This window comes from Takifugu flavidus, chromosome 13 (assembly GCF_003711565.1).
Source record: "Takifugu flavidus isolate HTHZ2018 chromosome 13, ASM371156v2, whole genome shotgun sequence".
NCBI lineage: Eukaryota > Metazoa > Chordata > Actinopteri > Tetraodontiformes > Tetraodontidae > Takifugu > Takifugu flavidus.
The window spans coordinates 2,125,940-2,148,835 of record NC_079532.1 but is presented as its reverse complement, the minus strand read 5'-3'; the positions used below and the strand labels follow the sequence as shown (position 1 = coordinate 2,148,835).

The window sequence follows — 22,896 nt, the reverse complement described above, 5'->3', positions numbered from 1 at the left end:
AACAAAATAAAGGTGAACCACGACTCTGCCCCTTAAATAGGCAATAGAATTTAAGCTGAAATTAGAGAAGAACATTTAAGATGACAATTCCAATCTCCCTGACCAACTGTCCGTGTGTGTGTGTGTGTGTGTGTGAGAATTTCAGCAGACTCTATAAGTATTAAGCTTGAGTAGATTTCATGACCTTGTGATGCAACAGGTCATCCGACGCTATGATGAAACAATAACAGTTGTGTCATAAAGCTCCTTGTCAGTTAAATCATATCAAAGATTTTGTGTTTAAACAGTCAGTTGAACACATTTGTAAAAGGCAATTTCCCACTCTTCTGCCTCCTTGTTAACGTCTTTTCACTCCTGTGGGTCACGGCTCCGTGTTTCTGTGCCGCAGGGACGTGGCGGACTGGGCTCCATCTTCGTGTGGGCCTCCGGAAACGGCGGTCGGGAGCAGGACAACTGTAACTGCGACGGCTACACCAACAGCATTTACACCCTGTCCATCAGCAGCACCACGCAGTCTGGAAGCGTGCCATGGTACAGCGAGCCCTGCTCCTCCACCCTCGCCACCACCTTCAGCTCCGGAAACCCAGGGGAGAAACAGATAGTGGGTGTACAAACACACATTCACACTTTGAAAATGTATCTCAAAAGGGCCTCCAAAAAGAATTAAAGCATCTGGTTATTTTTCAGCATGACTGATGTAAAGCCTACAGTGAGTACAAATGACAAACGCTAAGAGATGCCACGCGCTAGCTTTAAGCTGCTTGTCAACTCCAGCACAAGAAAAGAAAGTCTCGCCTTGGGGACAGAGAGTAAAACAAGCGTAACTCTGTCATACCGTCTGAAATCCACTTGAGCTCTGCTGCAGGCGACGGGCTCAGCCTATCAACTGGATCAGCGTGTCATTTTGCTGCAGATGCTTTGGATTCATGCAACTCAGTGGTCACTTTTACCACTAGAAAAAATCCAATTTCTTTTTTGGTGCTGTTTAGTTTAGAAGCTAACAAGTGTCCCTCTCAACACAACTGTGCCACCATTGTCCCTCTAGCAACTAATTTTCTTTCTGCTCATAATGAGGATTGTGGCCTCGGTCTGTCAGCACCAAACAGCGGGAAACAAAAACTGCGCCAGCGACCTTCACGGCTCGCCGTGCCCTCTGGCTTCCGCTCATCTGTAGCAAGCCCTGACATGTGACCCAGAGAGGCTTCATTAGCTCTCTGGCAGTGATGATTGTGAAGGCACATCATCTCGGCCCCAACACCGCCACCTGACCTGGCTGGACTGAGCATGCCTGTCCTAGCCGTGAGCGTTGAGAGACATCCTTAGAACCGAGTCTGAACCTCCCTCCCCTCCATCCTTTTTCTTTCTTGCTGCAGGCAAAGCTGCTACTTCTCCATCTGTACCACTCACTGCTCTCAACATGAACTTAAAACAACACAGGGAAAGTCAATGCCCAGCCGTCCTCACAGCATTACTTTCTCCTCACTTTTCTCTGTCCTTTCACCCATCTCCAAGGTGACCACAGACCTGAGGCAGAAATGCACAGATTCTCACACTGGGACGTCTGCTTCAGCGCCGCTCGCTGCTGGGATCATCGCTCTGGCGCTGGAGGCCAAGTGAGTGACCAGTGAGCTATTCCTGGATTCGTTTTCTGAATATCAATACTTAGTTACAGCGTGTATTTGCGTTGCTCTTCTGTGTTCCCGGCTAGAAAGTTTCATCTCGACACATTAGAGTTTTGATCGTCAGTTAATTAGCTTGACAAATCAACCGGTGCAGCTCACACAGCCATCTCAGTACCTGCAGGGTTGGCAGCGAAGGGTTTAATGCTCCAGAATGCCTCATTATCGCACACTCCAGGACTCCAGGTGTCAGAATCCCAGTTTCAGTCAGCACTTCCAGACTACTCTCTATCTGACTGTATCTTTAGCCATAGCTTGTGTGCATTAAGTCTTCTTATCACTCAACAGTGCTCCACTCAAGCGCGATCCCAGTCCATTTACGCTTGAGTCAAATCAAATGCGAAATTTACCTCAGCAGTAATTTTCAGCTCTGGCGTACATCCTCGCAGCTTTATTACTCCAGTGCATTGTAAGTAGAGCTGCAGTGACAGCCAAGCTACACCCTTCAGAGACTCTTCCACCTTCAACAGCCAACCAGCGTTGCTGCAGCCTGACAGGCGGCAGTAATAACATGGCAGCTTCTTTTATGAGACCGCGGCTCCATTGAAATTCCGTCATTTAATAGGTAGAGCGTTTTGGCGTCCTGGGTTTGTATTATTTTTCACCTCCACGCTCAGCTGAGGTGACACTGAGTAAGTGGGCTCTCCTGTCTATTAATAACAAACGAGAGGACGTTTGATGCGCACGCTCACAAAGAGGCAACACGCCACGCTGCAGTTGTGTGGTTCATTGTCTGTCAGCCATGTTGTTGCACCCATGTCACCAGGCGCTAACCAATTAACCGACCAAGTGTTGTGTTTCTTTCCTCGGGGGCAGTCTTTCAAAAGATGCTCTCTTAATAAATATATAAATGGAGATTATAGCTGACTGTGTTGAAGGTGACCTCCACTCCATCCCCCGTCCCCAGACCTCATTAAAGACTGTCGTTATAGAGGCCAGACAGCCATCCGCCATTTTATAAGCACTGTGTTATTGTGACCCCACTGCACATGGGATTTCAGTGTTGCTTTATTACTGGTGTCAAACTATTAATGTGAGCTTGTACCTTTGTTTTGCTCCACTGATGTATCCTCCCGGGCTCCCCTGAGCTCTTATATAACATAACACTCAGCATTGTGAGGTTGCAGCGCAGTGACATCACAATTCAACCGTGCGTTCAGACTCCTAATCTGTCCATTCACCAGGTTTCCTCTCCTTACAGTTTGAGCAGGAACTGATTCTCCTCATAATCCCTTAAGGTGTGATATGACAGCCAGTGTTCTGCTCCACTTTTCTTCTTGTGTAGTGTAAACCTCAGCTGGAGGGACATGCAGCACCTGGTGGTGAGAACTTCACAGCCAGGGCACCTCAGCGCCACAGACTGGAAGAGCAACGGCGTGGGCCGCAGAGGTAAGGGCTGTCATCAGGCTCGGGCTGGATCGCATTGCTTCCATTTCGAATACATAATAGGACATATTTAACTCTGAGAATTCCTCATTTTATAAGCACATGAATCATTGATACATCCCTGAATTGCACATCTTGGCTTCTGCTCAGTGCAGTTCCAAATCCTTAGAGACTTGCTCTCAACTTCTGTGTGTAATAATATCAACCAATCAAGAAATGTTGGTATTTTACTCCAGAGTGTTTGGCTTTTCTTTCCCTTCCTCCAAACTGGGAGGGAAGCCAGAATCCCCTGACAGACACGCACTAGCTAACTAAGATAGCTGTTCCTTTCCAGCAGAAAAGCCATTACATTAAAGCCATTACATGCCGCGCATGTTACAATGATATATATTCTTTTCTCTAAACATCTTTTTTTATTGCACGTCAGAAAACCACAATAGAGCTATTTGTAATTTATTTATTTTTTTGCTGCATTTCTAATTTATTAGCATGCCATTAGCACCCTGACAGCGGGGATGGAGGCTGTGTTTATGGCTTATTATGCCATTTAAATATATACATTTACATTTCACACTACAGTCGACGTGCTGCCTTTTCAGCTTTTGGAGGAACGTTTGCTTTTGTGCTCGAGTTTGGTTCCACGTGCAGGACATCGTCTCTGGCTGCTGTTCTCCAGATAGTGATCGTCTTAGCAGAGGTGGAATGAGCACAGACAAAAAAAAAAAAGGTCACATTTCTGGCTTGATCCCGACCTCGCTGAAAATAGACTGTTGATGTGGGTGATCCGATGCTTCTCCCGTCGCCTGTTGCGTAATACCACTACCTGCACGTTTCTCTGCAGTGAGCCATTCCTACGGTTACGGGCTCCTGGACGCCAAAGCAATGGTGACTTTGGCAAAGAACTGGGCCACAGTTGGGCCACAGCATCAGTGTGTTCATCCCATGCTAACAGAACCACGGTTAGTGAATTTTCAGGCACTTTTACTGCTCAGTCTGATAGATGTCAGCGGGACTCTATTCGGAGCTGAGGCGCCGCCATTGCGCGAGGCCATTCTGCGGCCACACACCATTAACCCGCATCCCCTCCACTTGTCAAACCTGCAGAGACGTAGGCAACAAGCTGGTGTTCAGCAAGAGCGTGGACGCCTGCTGGGGACGACCAGAGTTCGTCAGCTGTCTGGAACACGTTCAGGTTCGCCTCAGTCTGTCCCACAGCCAGAGAGGGAAATTGGCCATTCATCTCATCAGCCCACTGGGCACACGCTCCACCCTGCTGTTCCCCAGGTACATAGTAAACAGCACAATAAAAGTCTGTTTGTCTGCGCGTCCCCTCTGCTGACACACTGCGTGTGTGTGTGTGTGTGGTGTGTGTGTGTGTGTGTGCGCTAGTTTATGGAGCTTGGTTCTACCTTTGTATGCAGCCCCAGAAGAAATGATGTAAACCAAAGCAGCACTTGATGTTTTTCTTTCAGGCCCAATGACTTCTCCTCAGAGGGATTCAACAACTGGACTTTTATGACCACGCACTCATGGGATGAGGAGCCTCAGGGCGAGTGGACCCTGGAAATAGAGAACACGGCAGTTAGCGACCGTGACTATGGTAACTCAGTCCCTCTGCATTAATTGTCCAGTCCAGACACATGATATCAAACACACTGGTGGCGTCATTAACTGGGCTTCTTCTAACTCAAAGTTTTTCCTCCTTTTTGATGTCACATGTCGGGAGCGGCCCTGAGAAATAAAGCAGATTTGAAACCACTCATCTTTAAAATTGGCAGATTCTTTTAATGGCATCTATAAGGGAATTAGAGGGACGCGTGGTAGCGTCTGGAAGGGTTAACGCATTAGGTCCTCCAGCTCTCCTGGCAGTTTTCAGGGAAATGAGGTGCAGAATAAAACCGTCTGCTGATTATCCTCCGGCGCTGCTTTTTTCTTCCACCTCCACATCGTCATCATGTCCCGCGCCTCATTTATCTAGTGTAGATTTTCTCCCACCTCTCTCTGTCCCTCCATCCGTCTCAGGTGTGCTGAGTCAGTTCACCCTCGTCCTGATGGGCACCGGGCCGAGCGCCGCCAACCCCTCGTCGTTCGACTTCCCTCGGCCGTCCAACAACAGCTGCAAGACCTTCGATGCTCAGCAGATCTGCATCGGTGAGACGTGGAAGCGGAGCCGCTTCAGACGAACGGGCTCGTTTGTGTAACTGCTGGCTCACGGTCGTTGTTACTAAACAGGCGTTCCGTCAGACCGTCACAACCAAGTTGCGAAAAGCAAATGTTGCCAGTTCGGATTGCCTGTTTTACAATCTTCTCGGGCATCTGTTTGCTCTCACAATATGCAGATTGCCGTATGTGGCAATAGTTTAAATCGTGGTAGAACGTATGGAGGAGCAGCAGGGAAGGAGAGCAAAAGGTGCTATGTTGACAACTGCTGAGGAGGAGGAGGAGGAGGCTGGAAGAAGGCTGGAAGCTTCCGTCCTTCTAGGCTTCTGTCATTTTGCTTCTTAGCCATTTCGTTTTGATCTTTCTAGGAAGGCAGCAACTTTATTTTGAGACAGAAGATTGCTTGTTATAGTTGATCATTATGTGTTTCATGTAAAAATACCGAATCCTTGATGGGTTCAGCCTCCGAGTGTGACTGCTGTGACTTTCTTTTGTTCAGAGTGCAGCCCTGGCTTCTCCCTCTTCCTGCAGGGCTGCGTGAAACTGTGTCCACCGGGCTTCACCTCAGGGCTGCAGCTCCTCAACCTCTCCCTGGAGAACTGGGTGGACCTGTCCTCCGTCCAAGCCTGCCTCCCCTGCAACCCTGCCTGCCTCACCTGCTCCAACACCGGGCCGACAGACTGCCTGTCCTGCCCTCCTCACAGTCACCTGGTCCTCACCTCCTGTCTGCACCAGAACCAGGTCCAGCGCAAGTCCCCGCTCTCCAGGGGGCAGCAGGGGGACGCGACCCAGCCGGAGGGGTGGACGCCAGCGGCTGTTGACAATAGGGGAAGTAGCATAGAGCCTCCAGGGTTCATCGAAGTTCCTCCCAGTCAGCTTCCCACTATTGTAGCTGTGCTCAGCTGTGCCTTCATCCTGGCTGCCTTTATTGGAGTTTTCCTCCTGCTGCAGATGCGCTCCGGGGACGCCTCTTTTAGCCGAAGGACCAGACTGCCTTTTGTGCATTCGGGGACAAGGGTGGACTTCGGCTTTGGCCAAGGACAGGAGAGGAAGGCGCGGATTTCTTACAAAGGGATCCCCACTGTGTGGGGGAACGAGGACGTGGCCGCTTACCAGTCTGAATCAGACAGCGAGGAAATGGACGCCCGCAGCGAGAGGACGGCTTTCATTAGGACGCAGAGCTCCGTCTAGCTGAACCAGGAGCGGCAGATAAATGTCTGAAAAAAGGCCTTAATGTCCCATCAGCACCACGTCCCATCACACTCACGATTCATTCACCTCATCTGTCAAGAAAGCTGAAGGCTGAAGCTGAATTTTTCACCTGCGCAACTTTGAATGTTTGTTAATAAAATGCAGTTTTAGCTGAAATGTGACGTGTGACCCGGCTAAGAAAAGAACCAGCCGATGCTCTTTAGGTTGTCTTCTGGATCCAGATTTTCAGAAACTTAAACATGGATGTAATATGTACGGACATATTTATTTTAGGGTGAAGCCAATTCCCAGTTTCATTTTTTTGTTTGTTTCTGGTATCTATTTACTTTGGGCTCTTGCGTTAGATGGCAGGTGTGTGTCAGGATGCAGCTGCATCTTTTAGCTAGAAGAAGCAGCCTAATGACATCCATCCTGGCAAATCGGCATCTCTGGATGGCTTTCACATCTGCTGCTTCCAAATGTAGGTGAAGAATTCAGAGGGGCCTGTTTATTCAAGTGCACGGCCCCATTTGTCCTTGTGAATACGATTCCTTTCACCCCTATTTTTTCACGCCGGGAACAGGATACGAAGGCTTTCAGCCCAATAACCAGTTTTCACAGGTTAAACGCCTCCAGAATACAGCCAGTTTCTCGGGCTGTGAATTTCTACCCTGTGCGTCACGCACGTAATCCGCTGCATCAGGTCTACCAGCATCTCTGAGACAAACATGGGGCATATCAGCAAAGGCAGACTCATAACAGTTTGCCAGAGATTTGGGTATGATTTTTCTCAACTACAGGCCAGGGGGTGGTGGGGGACAGCGAAGTCAACACACACTTTATTGTTGGACAGAAAAGTTGAAATTGAAAAATGTCCTCAGCGCACCCGGGCAGAATATTAAACCCTCCCCACCAGCTGTTTGACAGGGAGCAGAGGAGGATGCTCTGTTTTCAATCACTGCGCTGTGGGACCAGCACCAGGACGGGCGCATCGCTCACAAAATCTCATTGACTCGCAGAGGAGGAGCGGTGCAGCGCCATTCAAAACGCACGCACTCACGTGCACGTTTAGCCCGTAGCCGCTCCGCTGACCTTTGCAACATTTTTCTACTTGGCTGCTGCGAGCGCGAAACACCATTTTCTCTTCATTTTCTACACAGCGTGTGTATTGATTCGTGGCAGGGGCACAATTGGGGGACCTCTTTATCAGTTGTGACGCTCACATTGGGGGAAAAACAAAGGCTGTTTTGGTTCCCATCAGCAACACTGAAAACCTGCCAGTTCACCATCAAAAGCCTTGAGATCTAAAGGACGGAACCGTGGCGGCAATTAACAAATGAGACCGTATCCGGTGTGTTTTCTATGTTTTCTATCTTTTTTTAATTTAACCGGAGTCGGGTGTTAATAATTTGCAGCTGCGTTTCAAGCTGGAATAAAACGACTTTGGCAACTGCAGCGACAGTCTGTGTGCATGTTTATTGGCAGACTGGCGCTTTATGGTTTAATGTCTCTAAAACGCCACTCCTGGCATACAGATGGCCCCTGGCTCCCTGTCGCTGTCACTAGCGTGTTCACGGCGACCTCTTAGACTAAATTGTGGTGTTTTGCCTGCGTGTAGAGAGTCGATATCCACTAGAGGAGGCTTTGTTGGTTGGCAGGTTTCCTCCGGAGGCACTGAAACAGGTTAATGGGTAAAGATTCATTCAGCCTGTGGTTGCTGATTAGATCTGCTGCACAATTCTCGGCGCCTCCTTCTCGCTGCGCTGTACAAATGTTTAAAGGTGTGTGAATATTGTGGTCTCATTAAAATGGAGACTGTTTAAAGGTCTTTCATCTCGTTCCCACTTTAATGAAATGCTTGTTTTTAATACTTTTTTTCCATTATTTTTCACACCTTTTGGCTTGTCCTTATTAGATGGTTTTAAAATACTCAACTACTGTAGATTAGTAAAAGATAATAGATTCGTTTAAACTACAAATTCTCTTATTTATCTCTTATTTATCACATCGTGCGTGTATATTCTCTCCCAATGTGCAGAACCGGTCAGAAACCAGCCTAATAAACTGCAGAGACTGCGACACCCCAAGGCTCCTCCAAAGATGTTGATCACACTGGGGGTCCCCCCCGCCGCCACATTGTCTTCCCTCCTTTATGTCCCTGGCTCATGTTTTATGAAGCTTGAACAAAGAAACATTCCTTCATGTGATTCACCTCTGCTCAGCGGGCTGCACTTTACGCATACACACCAAAGTGAACGCTGTATAATTAGGCAATTTTCGATTTCAAGTCTCACTGAGTCACCGAGCGACAGAAAGGTGACAATTGAGAGCCAGATTGTTCCAACCGGGCTGATTATTGCAGCGTCTGAAGATGGACAGCACCGACTCGATGCTGCCCCCTACTGGACGATTCTGTCTGATTAATATCGGGCGTCAACACTGAATTTACTGAAGAGGTATTAACCGTGGGAAAAGCAGAACCTCAGAAGGGGGTCGTCTTATATTATGATCTTTATTCAGTCAATTTGTGTCCTAAAGCAGATTTAATCCATCACGGTTCATCTGGGACAAAAAAAAAAAATCAGCTGTACAACACATCACATTTAAAACAGAACCTCATACAGAGACGCAGACGCGACAAAAAAACTACAGGAAAAGTGCAATTTCAAGATGCAGTGAATTCCATTTTTACTGGGGAGGGCTGAGGAGGGGGAAGGAATGGGAGGGGGTTGCGCAGTGACAGCAGGCAGATGTATGGAAGATTCATGAGAGATGAAAAACCTGATTGGAATGAGGACAATGAGCAGGGAGAGCGAGGAAGTGCTGTCTCAGACAAGCCTGAGCAGCACAAAGTGGAACAGTTGGACTGTGAAATTATCACTCAGTCCAATTAAAATTATTTTTCCCAACTCTGTTTTACTCAACGTTAGTATGCAGACTGTTTTCCTCTACCTGAGATTTCTGCCATCATTCCTCTGCCGATTTATTTTTTTTGCTCACCGCACTGAAAATTCAAATGAATCAACCAAAACCTGTGAACAAAAACCTTGTTTTCCACCTCTTACTGTGGTGCTGTTTTGATGAAGCACATTCTATTGTAATCAGCACATGCAGATTCATAATGGAGTCTGCTGTGACTGCTTTGACTTTTACTGAAGGTGATTTACGCATTCTGAGACGGAGCAGAAAATTCAGGAAACGACTGAATGCACCAAAGTCGTGCCTACTTTGATCACAGCTATTTTCTGACATTTAATGGAGTCCTTATTGTCTGCAGTGCCTTGCGTCTGCATCTAGTGATATTCAGGCTGACGTGCCCTTAAACTACCGTCGCACCTACTGCTTAACGTGGCCGACCACGTCATAACAGCCCCCGATGGCGAACATCAAGACAGATGTGACACAAAGTGGTTATGTGGCAATAGCTCTGTTGTTAGATATGTAAAATGAGGTATAGTCTTTGTCTAGTCTACTGCATACAGCGTGGTCAACAAAAACCAGCCAGAAAAGGACACCGGTCGCCTCTTCACAGGAGGGTGGAACCAGTGAGGGAAGGCGAATATCTACAGGCGAAAGTGACGAGTACAGGGTGCAACGCTCGTCTGAAATGATTAATGATCACATTGATGAATGAGGGACTCCACAGAAGGAGAAGCACACATTCGTTTGGCTGCATTCGAGTCTGTCGAGAGGAAGGAATAAAATGTCTCCAGTCAATGTGTTGTCACAAAGTATAAAAACAAAAATTGCATACTTATAGACAAAGACCCCATATAAAGCTTTGTGAATTGCACTCTGATCCGTTACACCCCCCACCCCCACATCTAAACCCACTGTGATATGTACATTCAGTGGTTTAGTCCAGGATGGTGCAAAGATAGAAAAAAAAAATAAAAACCTCCCAGTTTGATGAGAGAGCAGGTGCCAGTTCTGTCCAGTCAGAGCAGCGCCGCCAGTGACGGCAGTCACCTGCTCCTCCGCTCAGACCCGTGACAGCAGATCCCCCCCTGTCCAATCCGTAGGTTTTGTGTTCCTGTACCAAAGACAACGATGCCCCCTCTGCAGCCCGGGCTGCTCAGTCTGAGGAGGGCAACAGGACTTAACTGCCTCTGTTAAAGCCAGACAGGTCTTAGCGTAGTTTGAGCTTGAAGGTGGTGATCTCCATGGGATCCAGGGTGACGGTGGATTCATTGGCCAGAGGTGGGCTGGAGTACATCAGAGTCAGGGACATGGGCTGGAGGAGCTGCAGGTCCAGATTCTTGAATAGTCTCGATACAGTTAGCTGGAGAGAAGGCAGATTGAGTGAAGGGAAAAATAGAAAATCCTGAACAAACAAACAGCAGCACAGACAAGACAGAGATGGTGTAGTTCTGCTTGCGTGGGGGCCTGTGTGTCCTGACCTGCCCCTGTGTGGTAGTGCAGTTAAAGCCCAGGTTCGGAGTCTCCAGGCCACAATCCAACGGCAGACGGTGAAGAATCAAGGCTGTGTACGGAGATGGAGATTGGGGGTCCTGCTGCTCACACACAGAGACACACACACATATGTTAAATGGAGCCACAACAGCTGATGTCATGGGTTCCGGCCAGACTCGTCACCTGGGTCTGGATGCTGCGCAGGTTGACCAAGCGAAAGTCACAGGGCAGGATGGACTTGAGAGGGGCGAAGGTCTGCAGAGGAGGGACGCCGCGTCTTTTGGGAATTACAGGCAGCGCCAAGACGTCCAGGTTCAGGAAGGAGCTGGTCATGTGACTGAGAATGGAGGGGAAGCTGGACGATGTGCTGTCCATCATCTGTAGGAGGTAGAGGCAGATTTAGTCACCATGACGTCAACGGTGAGTGGTGGTTTCATCATATTTGCACTAAGGGGGGGCACTAAGTGTGGAAAATGTCTGATTCTAGTCCAAACACCGGTGTCTATAACACCATCTCACCTAAGTGGTTCAAACATGATGTCTGAGGTTCTGAGGCACCTCAAGTACCATCAGCAGCTCTCAGACAGAGAGGATAATCAGCATCCTCCTCTCTGTCAGCCAGTCTTCATCTACTTGACGAATGTCGTCATTTGTTTCTTTCAATGGCACTCCCATAAAGATGGACGGGTTTGGCAAAAAGACAGGAACTACAGCTACAACACAGACTATATAAAGGAGGCTAACGAGCATTGACACTGTTGCTATGGCGACATTACCTCTTGAATTTTGTCACTTGAGAGTGTGTATAGGACAGAATGAAACAAGGAGGAGAGTTTGGCAAGGACGCCATCAGGCTGAACGTAATGAGGAGAAAAGGAAAGAAACGAGAAGAGAAAAGGGACAGATGGAGTGGTTTTAGTTCTAAAAAAAAAAAAAACCTTACCAAAACAAACAATGGAATGCAACATCCCGGCGCAAGGCTCAGAGAACCCTTCGGGAGGAGGGCAATAACAAGAACTCTTGTGCGGCATCAGTAACCATATCTGCTTACGTCTCACTCACCTTATTGCTCATCGATCTCCTTTCCAGCAGCAGGCGGAAGCGGTTGATTGTCTTCTTGTTGTCCTTCAGGCCCTGACCCAGCCCGCGATTGTCATCCTGCATCAGCCGCCGGTCCAGGATCACTTCCAGCTGGCCTGAAGCACAAAGAAGAGGAAGAGGAGGAGGGTGTCAGTCTATATTCATCCTTTACAAATGTCTCCATTATTCATGCAAAGATGATGAAAAGATTAGCTCAGTCCACAAACTCCTTTTATGAATACTGACCGCTCTCCAGGCTGCTGACTCCCAGAGCCTGAGCCGTGTGCATCGTGAGGCGGTAGTTGCTGTCCTGGATGTAGGCCTGACTGGGCATGGGGTAGAAGTTGGCCTGCAGGGGGAGCTTCAGGTGGTGCCGGCGGGGCTGTATCTACAAGTGAGTGGGGGAAATGTCTACAGTCATATTTAACCAATATTTGATTTGACTGTCAGCTGTTGCTCCATTGTTTTACACTGAATTGCTGAATCTGTGTGTGGTCCTACCTGGAAACCATTCAGATCGGTGTAGAAGAGGTCTCCACTCTGGATGTTCGTCACCAGACGCATCGACAGCTCCTTATTGTTTTGATCTCTGATGTCCACGGCGGTGGCGACGTCTACGGAAAATCCATCCACCCCTGAATATACGAAAAACGGAAAGTCGCTAAGAAAAGACATTTCCCGCAGGCTGTTACTGCGACCACAGAACTAGCAGCTAATGGCGGAAAAATGCAGCTAATTGGTTCCGTATTCTTGCCCCACATATACCCCTGTAAGAGATGCTAAATGAATTAAACATTTGAGACATTAGTGTGTTTACCTGGCACATTGTATATGCGAATGGACTGCTGGAAATGCTGATAGTAGGCCACCACCTCAGAGAAGAGAGGCCCTTCCACCACGCGTACCACAGGGGGCTCTTTCTGATTGTAGGGCTTCAAGAAGGTGGAAAGAATAAAAATGGAATAATAGAATAAATGAAAAGTTTGAGGTTGAAAACAGACAGTAGGTTTACGTGCACAGTTTAATGGAGCTGTGATCAAAATGTGGCATCTCCTTGGAATTCAGACTTTGTCCCAGTTTATATGCAACCAAGAAATTTGAATAACTGGGAACTTGTTCCCTTCCTCAACACAAGGGAGGGGGGGGCTGTTCATCCCATCTGGATTGTATCTAGATTGGGGGAAATCCGATTTCATGTAATGTGAGCAGCACAAATCCGATTTTTTCCAGGATTCAAATCCGATTTTGACATGTGACTTCAGTGCAGCGAAATCTGCCCATGAAATCTGGATTCAGCAAGCCGATTGTGTCACTGCAGCACAAAAAGCAACAACTGACATCATCGAGACACAGACGCTAACAACAGCACAATTTTCAGCATGAGGCGTATTCGTCTAGCACAGGCATGGGCAAACTAAGGCCCGGGGGCCACACGCGGCCCGTTAAACGTTTTAATCCGGCCCGCCAAACTTGAAAAATTAAATGAATAAACCTTGTTAATGTTAAATTTTCACTGCAATTCTGGTGTTTTCCCACTAGAAAAAAGACAGTCAGGAGGAGAGTGATGGTGATATCCTGAAGGATAACAGAACTTTCAGTGCTTTAAAATAGAAATGGTTATTAATTTTTTTTAAAAAGGCACATTTTATTCATTTGATTTTAAGTGTTTTAAGACTCATTCCAAAGTCAGATATTTTGTTGTAATGCTTCTCTTCATTTTCATTTGAAATTAAAGCACATGTTTTCTCCATATCCCAAGATGTGTATTTTTTCTCCAATGAGGTGAGGTTACCAAAGCACTCCATCCATCCATCTGCTCCCGGTCCGGCCCCTTTGTCAAATGTTAGAACCCATTGTGGCCCACGAATCAAAATGTTTGCCCACCCCTGGTCTAGCAGCTCAAAGCTGCAGCAGAGAAGATCAGAAACACCACTCAAAATCAGAAGACACTGGAAAGTGAGCTGTTGTGCCTCCATTGTCTCGCTGCACGTTTCGGTGTTGATATACCTCGGCACTAGCACGGGTACTGAGGCCAAGGCCATTACCATGACAACCATTGAACCAACCGGGCTCTGAAGTGCAGCCGCAACGTGATCTGATTTGGTCACTTCCACACGGAAGTGTGGATGCTCGAGCTTCAAGATCAGATTGGAGCGACACATTGGATTTGCCTGCAGTGTGAACAGAGCCTCGGTGGCGATATGGGTCTTTTAAGAGTCAGGCTAGCTTTGGATAGCTTCCTTCATCTCGCACATGATGTGCCCTTTACTTATTGTGCACATAAGATGCACGCTGTCCCTCGTGGTCTTGACCGTTTTTCTTGGATGTTCTTGTTCCGTGTCATAGGTCAGTGAAGAATTAATGGAATTGGCTAATTTAACAGGAGAAAGTCGACTTCCAATCATCTGGGTGTCTTAGTCCGATAAGGACTCAATTATTAGTTGGACTAGCATGTTTACATGCACTTCTGTTGTCCAGTTACAGTCAGATTAAGACTATATTTTGTGTTTTTTCAAGTGTCATGTAAAGTACCGATTAAAAATTGAGCCCCAAACACAAGGGCCCATTATCGGACTTCTTTGTGAGGGTTATAGGAGTTCTAACTGGGTTAAATGTATCAAAAAAAAGAAAAAATAAATAAATCAAGCAGCTGCGGAGTCTCCCTGATGCCTGAACACCCTGGTGTGATGCAAATATACTTTACACATGTGAGACTTCTCAACGGCAAGTGAACATCTGAGACACAACCGCTGAGGGAATACCTTTGCTTTTCCATCAGGCAGGAAAAGGTAAGCTCCACTTTTGTCTTTAGAGGGACGAGTGCCGTACATCATGAACTGCATCTGAACCTTCACTTCCTGGGAGTCATCCTTCCGCTTGATGCTCTGCAGATGGTGGGAGGGAATTTAAAACTTGGGAATTAGGAGAGGGATTTTAGGAGGTGAACAAGAAAAGGTCAAACCTCCAGCAGGCCGGTAGTTCCAGAGAAGCCCAGAGTGAGAGACTGACTGCTGATGTAGAAGGTCTGAGGGTCAGACTGCTGCGAGCGGACAGGAAGCGGGTCCACAGCTCGAGCTGCTACTCCTCGACTCGACAGCCTGAGCAGGGTCTCGGAGCGGAGAGTCATCGGCGAGTCCGGAGATTCATAGAGGTGGAAGACGGCCAGACCCAGAGGGGGCAGACGAACCATGAATGTTGCCTGGACGAAGGGTGAAAGAGACAGATTACACACCTCAGCGTGTAAAGAAAAACGTATGCCACTTTTACGGGAAACACAATCGCCACAAAAAGATGATTACCATGTACTTTTGAAGACTGTTGAATTAAAATCCAGTTGCAGTTTTTGGGATAGTCGTGATAAGGTCTGATCCAGACCTCTCTCAGTAAAAAGAAAAGCTTTTATTGATTTTACTTCACTTTCATTTGCATAAAACCTTGCAAACACTGCCCATGTGTGATGCCGTTATTGGAGTTTCCAAGATCTGCATTCCTCAGAACGTGCTTCTTATATTATCCCCAACGCCACATGAATCAGAGTCGGAGATTAAAATCCAGATCATCAAGTCTGCAGATTGACTCCATTAATTGCTGCATGTCTTGTGTTTGTGGAGAGGTGACGTTTACTCGATCTGTACTAGTTTCTCTCCAACTCTGTTTAACTCTGGAACTACTAAAGTGTTTTGTAATGATCGGAAGTGAACTTTTTTAAAGCATCGCAGCGCCAGCAACAGCCTGAGCTGCCTGACTGGAAAAGATAAGGAGAGGGCTGACGATGAGCTTGCATCTTTTAAACCTCCTAACTTTTTATTTCAAAACTTCCAGCTTTCAGAAGATGAATCCCTTCGCATAACTTGAGGCAGTTTATCAGCTCACTTTGGAAATAAACACTTCATAGAGCTTCTTTGGGCGAAAGAAGCCTTTGAGTCCACCATCCAACTCGGAATCTACCAACTTTCAACTGGGGCTTAAAAGCTTATTGAGTCCAAAGAAGTGGCTGGAGTCTCTTACCTCAAACACCTCAGCGCTCATCTGACTAGCAGAGCTCCACTGAGCGCTCAGCTGTACAGGAAGAGTCTGTCCATCCTCCGTAAGCACTCGCACCTTCACCGTGTTCACCAGGACCGTTACCGTGCAGAGACGCTCCTGCTCAATGGGGTTGAACACAACCAGGTATCTGCATGTGTGAAGGGGCGCAGGGAAGAGAAACAATTGATCAGAGAATGGAGGGAGAACGGCGGCGGGAAGATGATAAAAGGAGAAAGGGACTGCTGAGAATACCGCGGCCCTGCTGGGTCCAGTTCAATTAGAGTGCGCTGAGGCAGAGAGTCTTGGGTAGCGCGTCTGTCATCCTGGAGAATGAACAGAAAAGGCATCAAGCACAAAAAAGAAACAAATTAAGTGGGTGTCTCACACACTGCGGCGCAGGAGTCGGAGCTTACCGTCTCCAGGAAGGGCTCCGTTTGGTAAAAGCGATAAAACTCTTTGTTCTTCATCACCAGGAAATGAGCAGCATTGATGATTACTCTTTTCAGCCCGATGAGGGAGCGCAGCAATCTAAAAGAAAGAAAAGTCATGTTTTTTTGCACCCCCCCATCTAAAATTAGCCCAGCGCATAAAACTGGCCTTTTTTCAAACCCTCAGATCCGTACTTGTTACCGTAGTCGATGACAACATTCTCTTTTGCTGTGCCAGTTATGGCATCGTGATGCTGGAACAGGCCAACAGACCGTCTGGCATCTACCAACAGACCATAATCTGATATCGGGTAGCGTCCTTCCATCCCAGCGTGGCGAGCATTTGCAATTGCCAAGCTGTAGAGGATCTCAGCCCCCCTGAAAAATGTTGTCAGGCTGTTACTTTTGAGCACAGTAATAGCACCAAATTTCAGATGATGCAGGTTTAAATTATCATGCTTCATGAAGAGGCCTTAAAGATTTTTGTTTCCATAAAGAAACTTTGCAACATTTTGTCATTTAGGTTGAGGAAAACAAGAACCTCCTCTTATAATAAAGCACAATTTTCCCACCTGAGATGTGACTCGATGACACGGTCCATGCTCTTGTAAAAGGGCCGGGAGGTGAAATAACCCGTCCAGTAGTGGTCCTCACGATCTGCATAGGCGAAGAAATCTCCACTCAGAACTGGGTAGTCAGCGGGCCTGGATCCCTGGGCCACGCCGTGTGCTTTGTACACGGCGTTGAAATAGTCTGAGAGAGTGCCAAACTGGGCCTGAGGGAGCAGCCAGACAGATGTCACAAAACAGATTACTGGGTTACTTTCTCAGTGGCACAACTGCATCTTTCATCCAGCACCGTGTTTTCTTAGTTGTGACAGATCGGCTCCTGTCAGCACGATAGAGCGCTGCTGCATGATTCATTACCACAACAAAACATTGCTAGAGTACAAAACCCAATACCACTTTGGCAGGTGACAGATTTTTAGCCCTCACTTGTACATGTAGCTCTGGATGAGAATTCATGTAGTCAAAGAGCTTCTGGTAGTTGGTGTATTGCTGATCCCACTCCAGGGCCTTGTCATACCGGAAGTCATCTCCCAGGGGGACCAGGAGGACCTTGCTCCGGTACAGTTTGGACTTTTTGCGGTACTGGTCCAACAGCAGATTAGCCCTGATTGTTAAAGCAGAGACATGAAGAAAACAATAGTTTGCTCAGTATCAGAACAGATTTGCGTGCTGTTAAAAAGAAAAAATCCCTGTGCCCTTGAAAAGAAGAGGATCACATGAGCCTAGGGGCTGTTTCTCCATTAGCCACTGAAATATTTCATCTGGAAAGTTCTTCTGGTCCCCTAACAGCAGAGTAATGAGACCAAGGCCTTGGCCCATATCTCGCCGTGTTCACTCAGCCTGTCTGGTTTTTGTCGTTGGCTCAACTTCAAGTTTAGCTTCTTCTTATTAGGATACGAGACTGGCATTTTTTAGCAATATTCACATCATTCAGGTATTTGGCTTCAAGAAAATCAAACTAAGCTATTCAGATTCCAAAAATAGAACTGGGGTGTGTCAGTCACAGACGTGACAAATGTTCTCGATAGCAGACTCGGAAACCTAACAAACACGGAAAATAACTGTGATACTAAAAAAAGTCTGAAGTTAACCACAGCTGCAGCTGACAGATGAAGGACAACAAAGCAGAAAATAATCACTTTAAATTCACCAAGTAATGAGCTGATAAATTCACTGATCCATCTTTCGGACATTAGTTGAGATGTAATTACATTTGTGTTGTCTCTTCCATTAAACATACTAAATATATATTCTAATGATTTTTCTAATCGAGTTGTTCTATAAACTGCAAACTGAAATGTGTCAGGTTGTGCCGGAAACCCCAACTTCACAGTTGAAGCAGATTTTTTTTAGCTACCATTCAACAGATCTGCGAGTAAATCTGTTTGTCAAAACAGACACATAGCGACAGACAGACACAGAGAAACCACCGATCCGCGCCTCACCTCTCTGCCACATTTGCCTCCACTACAGTTTTCGGGGGCACCTTCCAGGGACAGTTGATTCGACCACCCGGCAACCTCTTGAAATCAAACTGGCAGCAGATCTTGGGGTCGGGGCCGCACGTGTGAGGCACGTCGTAGCTGTAGAACGGCATCATGTGGCAGAAGATGTCTGTGCTCGATCCCGTGTCTGTCGTACAGAAACGTTGCTGGATTTAGAGGTTGACTCAAGTGCCTTTGACTATTTAGAACAGGGTGGAAAGTTTTAGGTAGATGACTTATCTAACGAAAGTTCATGATTAACTTCAAACAAAAAGACAGAACTCTGATGGGACTCCACTCACCCCAGCCCTGCCTCCACATGAACTCCAAGCTACGGGTGGAGGCAAAGTGCTTTTTGATAGAGTAGTGAACCCTCTGGATTAGCATGCTGGTCAGGTTGGACCTCTTCAGCATATAGGGCATGGTAGCGCTGTGACCAAAGGGGTCGACTGCCCAGGCACTGCGAGGGGTTACACCTGTGACAGAGGGAGGAAGAGTTTTAAATTCAGGTTAAATTTCTGCAGGGAGCACCGAAAGTAGCAGTGAGTATCTCATCAGCCTGCAGAATCCACAATGACCTGCTTAGATTTAAGGTCAAGCATTAAAATGATTAGTCCTGATTGTCTTAATGGGTTAACCTCAATCATCTTCATACCTAGGTTTCTTTCTAGCCATTGATGTCCTTCAATGAGCTGGTCTAACATGGCAAAGTAGTGAACATTGGCTTCATCAGTCATCACCCAACCTCCTGTTACAATCTCTAGCTGTCCTCCAAGGATGAGTCTGTTGAAGACAGAGGATTAAGAAGACAATCCAGCAGTTAAGAGGGAGTGTCAGTAAATAGGCTATTTTTAGAGCATCTCCCAGCAGAGTCTGGCTCTCCAGTACAGCACTGCCTTCAAATCCAGTAAGTACTATGAAAACTGCTAGATCTGCCCCGATGAAGGTGAAAATTACAGGCATAACATTAAAGAATTTGTTTTAAAATGCTATAACTGACTTGCGTGCCGCCTCCTGCTTGTACGTATCTGCAGTTTCCCACCACTTGGCGAAGAATGAAATTTCGGACCAGATAAACTTCCTGCGTGGATCCTCAAGCAGCTTCACCACCATGTTGTTTAAAATGTGCTGCGTCTGCTCCATGAAATACTTGTCAAAAGTCTTGATCCAGCCTAACAATAGAAGCAGACACTGTAAGCACAAAGACATTGGCTCAACAGACTCCGGAGCACACCTGAAATAATACAATCCTGCATTCCACCCATCTCCCCAGAGCTTCCAACAACAGGACCCAACCACAGCTCAAAAATCAAACTCATGGATAATTCAAGTAGATATTTTCCATATAGGAAGTTATTTAAAATTAAAAGCCTGTAGCATCCTAGAAGAGGATGAATTTAAAATGTTACAGCTCTACATCACACACTCCAGTTTAATCACCAATAACTAAAACTATAATAGAAATGTTAGAGTGAAAGCTTACAAGTGACTGAATATTGCACTGGCAGAGTTCAGGCTATTACAGGTGAACTTGCAAGTTAGATTTTACCAATAACTGTCACATCAACAAGCATGTAGCAGGCTGAGGAATAACTTTACTGCAAATGTCAGTTCCAGACAGTCTCAAAAAACAGAGTTTTAATACAAATACCTTTGTAATTCCATCGCTTGCAGCTAAGCTGTCAATCAAATCAGAATTATGCTAATAATATTCAGAAAAATGATTCAATCAGGCAAAGCCTCTATGAAGCTGGCTTGCTTGCAGACTCAAAGATTCCATTTTTAAATCTTTCAGGTCATGTCTCCCGATTTTCATCAGCCAGATATTCAAACTGCAACCAAGATATCGTATGCACAACTTACACTGTTTGTTTCCCTACTAGATTTACCTGGATCATTGTGGGAGTGTGGAACCACAAACACTTGCAGAGGTTCTCTGTCCCACTCATCGGGTTCATACGTTATGTCAAAGCCCTGCTTCCACACACCACCGTCGGGGTTATCAAACTTGAGGAGAGAGTACACATCCAGCATCTGAAATAAGTGTAGAGTAAAGTCAAAATATGACAGCAGTGGTTTGTTACTTCATCAGAGAGAAGAGCTAATACTATAATAAGCTCACCTGGACATCAGCTTGTCCATGGCTGCCTGCGGTAAACTGACAATCCTGGGGCTTCAGAGCAAGGAAAGTGGGCCGGCCGTCAAAGGGCAAGACCCAGGAACCATTGGCACTTCTGAACGGCAGGTGGCCACTGGGAGACACAGCTCCTGTGTCTGTGAGCTCCATCACAGAGTCCTTTATGTGGCTGATGATCTGGTGATTTTCCTCCAGAAGCTGCTCCAGCTGCTCTATTCGATTTTGCAGAACTGAGATTTGGCTCTATACCGAAAACAAAACAATAAATCATACAGCTGTGAAGTATCAAAAAAGTGCTGCTGGCCAACCCTCTGTTGGTCCCCTCTGTTAGGGTGAACAAACTCCAGTTTTAATGAACTTCAGAGCCAGCAAAGTTTAGAAATTGCACTTTAAAGTGATGTGACTAATATAAACAATACAAAAAAAAAAAAAAAAAAAACTACTCAGGCAAAAAGGGGGAAGTAAAAATAAAAACAAGAGGGGCTTTTCACTCACTGCATGCTTTAACAAAACAGTAATTACTCTTACCCGGGGAAAGTTTCCACCACTCTGTCTCCGTGCAGGGTCATGCTGGACTCGATCCAACATCAGATAGAGTGAGAACACAGCCACACAGAATATTGCCCCTCCACACACCGTCACCTGTTTCCTCAGCTTCATCCTCCCCCAGAATCTTCTCTCCAAACTTAAAAAAAAAAAAATTGACCTTGATGTTTGAACAGTCAAGTCTTTGAGAATGGAGTCCAAAGGAAGGAAGGAATGATAATAAAATGGACGTATTGCTTCCACTCCTGTTGTGCCTCCAGCCACACTATAGACCTCAGCAGTGGGCTACAGTCGTACTAGTAGTGGATGAGGGTACTAAATCAGCAGCAGCTGGCAAGTAGGCTGTCAGCTTTGGCCAAAACACAGCCGCCGGTGGGCTCTTTCAAAGTAGCCCTTGTGTTTCACCATCCAAACTGATAATACTGCGGGAAAGAAAAAAATACTCTAAATTAAAGGTTCAAATATGGACTCCAGTGTCCCTACAGCATGGTGATATGCGTCACTATGGGTTTGCTCTTCAGTTCCAGTCACCACTCCCACACCAAATCTAATGTTCAAGTACAGCCCTTCTGCTCAGCTTGTCTCCCATTCAAAAACAGTCGGCACACTGGGTCGCAAGTTTGCAACAATAAACTAAATTAATGGGCTGGGAGAGAAGCAACTCTTTAACAGGACTGCCCAAAGCAGCGCCACGAAGAGACAAATGTCATTCTTCTCTCAGAGGCATATCGACAGTCCCACAAGGGCCGGACATCTGTCCTCGGTCACAAACGCCAACCTCAAATCACATCAGAGGATCGTCTTCATCTGTTAGAAAGGAAATAATTAGGATTAATGAAGTCGCTGAGCTCAGCAGAATTACGAGGAAAGAAAGTTGTGGTTCTTATCTGTAGAATAAATGAGGAAGAAGGGATCAGGTTGAGTACAGTACCCAAAGTTTCCCCAAAGCGCGTGAAAATCCAATACACCCATAATCCGCTCACTCCTTGGGCTTGGATCGTCTTAGCATTACTACAGTGTTAGGATAACCTGGCAGTAACAAAGATCATCTAATGACAGATAATGCCTCCAACAGGAGAGTCTACTTGGAAAGAATACCATCGTAGCATTGCCCAATAATTGCACTTCTGACCGTATTGACAGCTCTGTTAAAGGTTAACTGGTGCATTTATTCAGCCACTATATGGCTTCAGACTTGCAGCATTTAAATATTTAAAAGTGGACCCCAAAAAAGCGTAGATTTAAGTGAGAGATCTTTGCTCTATCAGAATAGTCATATTTTAGTGAGCCTGGCTGCTTTGACAAGTCACGGATAATGTGATTATACCGCTAAACAGGCTAACATTGGCTATCAGATCTTCTCTTATTGAACTACAATTATTCGACTTGCTAGCTTCAAGACCTGGCCAACCTTACTATGACATTATCAGTGACTGATACATCTCCAGAACGAACTAACATCTGTCCATATGCATCCGTGCAAATCCAGTGCTGCAGGGCAACGTTACAGAAGAAAACAAGTACTGGCAAGATAACACAAAACGTGACTGATACATTCTTGCTAACATTTACTAAACGTCTAAATATCGGTATACATTCACTCGCGACCTTGGAGGCTTGTCGCCTTTGTGTGAAGAAATTCTATCAAACACAAAACCAAAAAACGGACGTTACCCATGAACGGAGAGTAATCCGGAAGAGCGTAGAGCCAGACAATCCGTGTGCCTTGAGCTCCGGGCTGCTGACAGATTACCAAGCGAGCTAGCTGGCTAACTAGCGCCGCTGAGCTGCTGCAAA

The 22,896-nt window shown here is 46.4% G+C and overlaps 2 protein-coding genes across 8 annotated transcripts in view; one reads left to right on the top strand and one right to left on the bottom strand.

Annotated features, from left to right (window-relative positions):
• The window catches only part of furinb (furin (paired basic amino acid cleaving enzyme) b), a 50,897-nt gene extending 42,653 nt beyond the window's left edge, over positions 1 to 8,244 (top strand). For all 4 annotated transcript variants that reach the window (XM_057053110.1, XM_057053107.1, XM_057053108.1 and 1 more), the window contains 8 exons: positions 389 to 601; positions 1,513 to 1,613; positions 2,965 to 3,068; positions 3,907 to 4,024; positions 4,170 to 4,349; positions 4,538 to 4,665; positions 5,088 to 5,216; positions 5,725 to 8,244. In XM_057053110.1, the coding sequence (XP_056909090.1) occupies positions 389 to 601; positions 1,513 to 1,613; positions 2,965 to 3,068; positions 3,907 to 4,024; positions 4,170 to 4,349; positions 4,538 to 4,665; positions 5,088 to 5,216; positions 5,725 to 6,416 (1,665 nt within the window). In that variant the 3' untranslated portion in view covers positions 6,417 to 8,244. The remainder of the gene's footprint in view (positions 1 to 388; positions 602 to 1,512; positions 1,614 to 2,964; positions 3,069 to 3,906; positions 4,025 to 4,169; positions 4,350 to 4,537; positions 4,666 to 5,087; positions 5,217 to 5,724) is intronic.
• Positions 8,245 to 8,909: 665 nt separating this feature from the next.
• man2a2 (mannosidase, alpha, class 2A, member 2) lies at positions 8,910 to 22,896 on the bottom strand. Of its 4 annotated transcripts, none has more exons than XM_057053101.1 (23): positions 22,774 to 22,896; positions 21,082 to 21,906; positions 20,539 to 20,796; positions 20,306 to 20,450; positions 19,417 to 19,588; positions 19,072 to 19,199; positions 18,719 to 18,892; positions 18,378 to 18,564; positions 17,359 to 17,536; positions 16,936 to 17,138; positions 16,559 to 16,741; positions 16,349 to 16,463; positions 16,188 to 16,258; positions 15,918 to 16,083; positions 14,872 to 15,108; positions 14,672 to 14,794; positions 12,727 to 12,841; positions 12,411 to 12,544; positions 12,156 to 12,297; positions 11,892 to 12,025; positions 11,013 to 11,207; positions 10,817 to 10,930; positions 8,910 to 10,698 (listed from the first exon to the last, which is right to left on the bottom strand). In XM_057053101.1, the coding sequence occupies exons 2-23, from the start codon at positions 21,211 to 21,213 to the stop codon at positions 10,546 to 10,548; spliced, it is 3,459 nt and encodes a 1,152-aa protein (XP_056909081.1). In that variant the 5' UTR covers positions 21,214 to 21,906; positions 22,774 to 22,896; the 3' UTR covers positions 8,910 to 10,545. The 4 variants fall into 4 exon arrangements, 3 of the variants coding, with proteins under 3 accessions (XP_056909081.1, XP_056909082.1, XP_056909083.1); XM_057053102.1 differs by having other exon boundaries at positions 21,082 to 21,238; positions 22,774 to 22,893; XR_008953496.1 differs by lacking the exons at positions 8,910 to 10,698; positions 10,817 to 10,930 and adding an exon at positions 11,349 to 11,683 and having other exon boundaries at positions 11,067 to 11,207.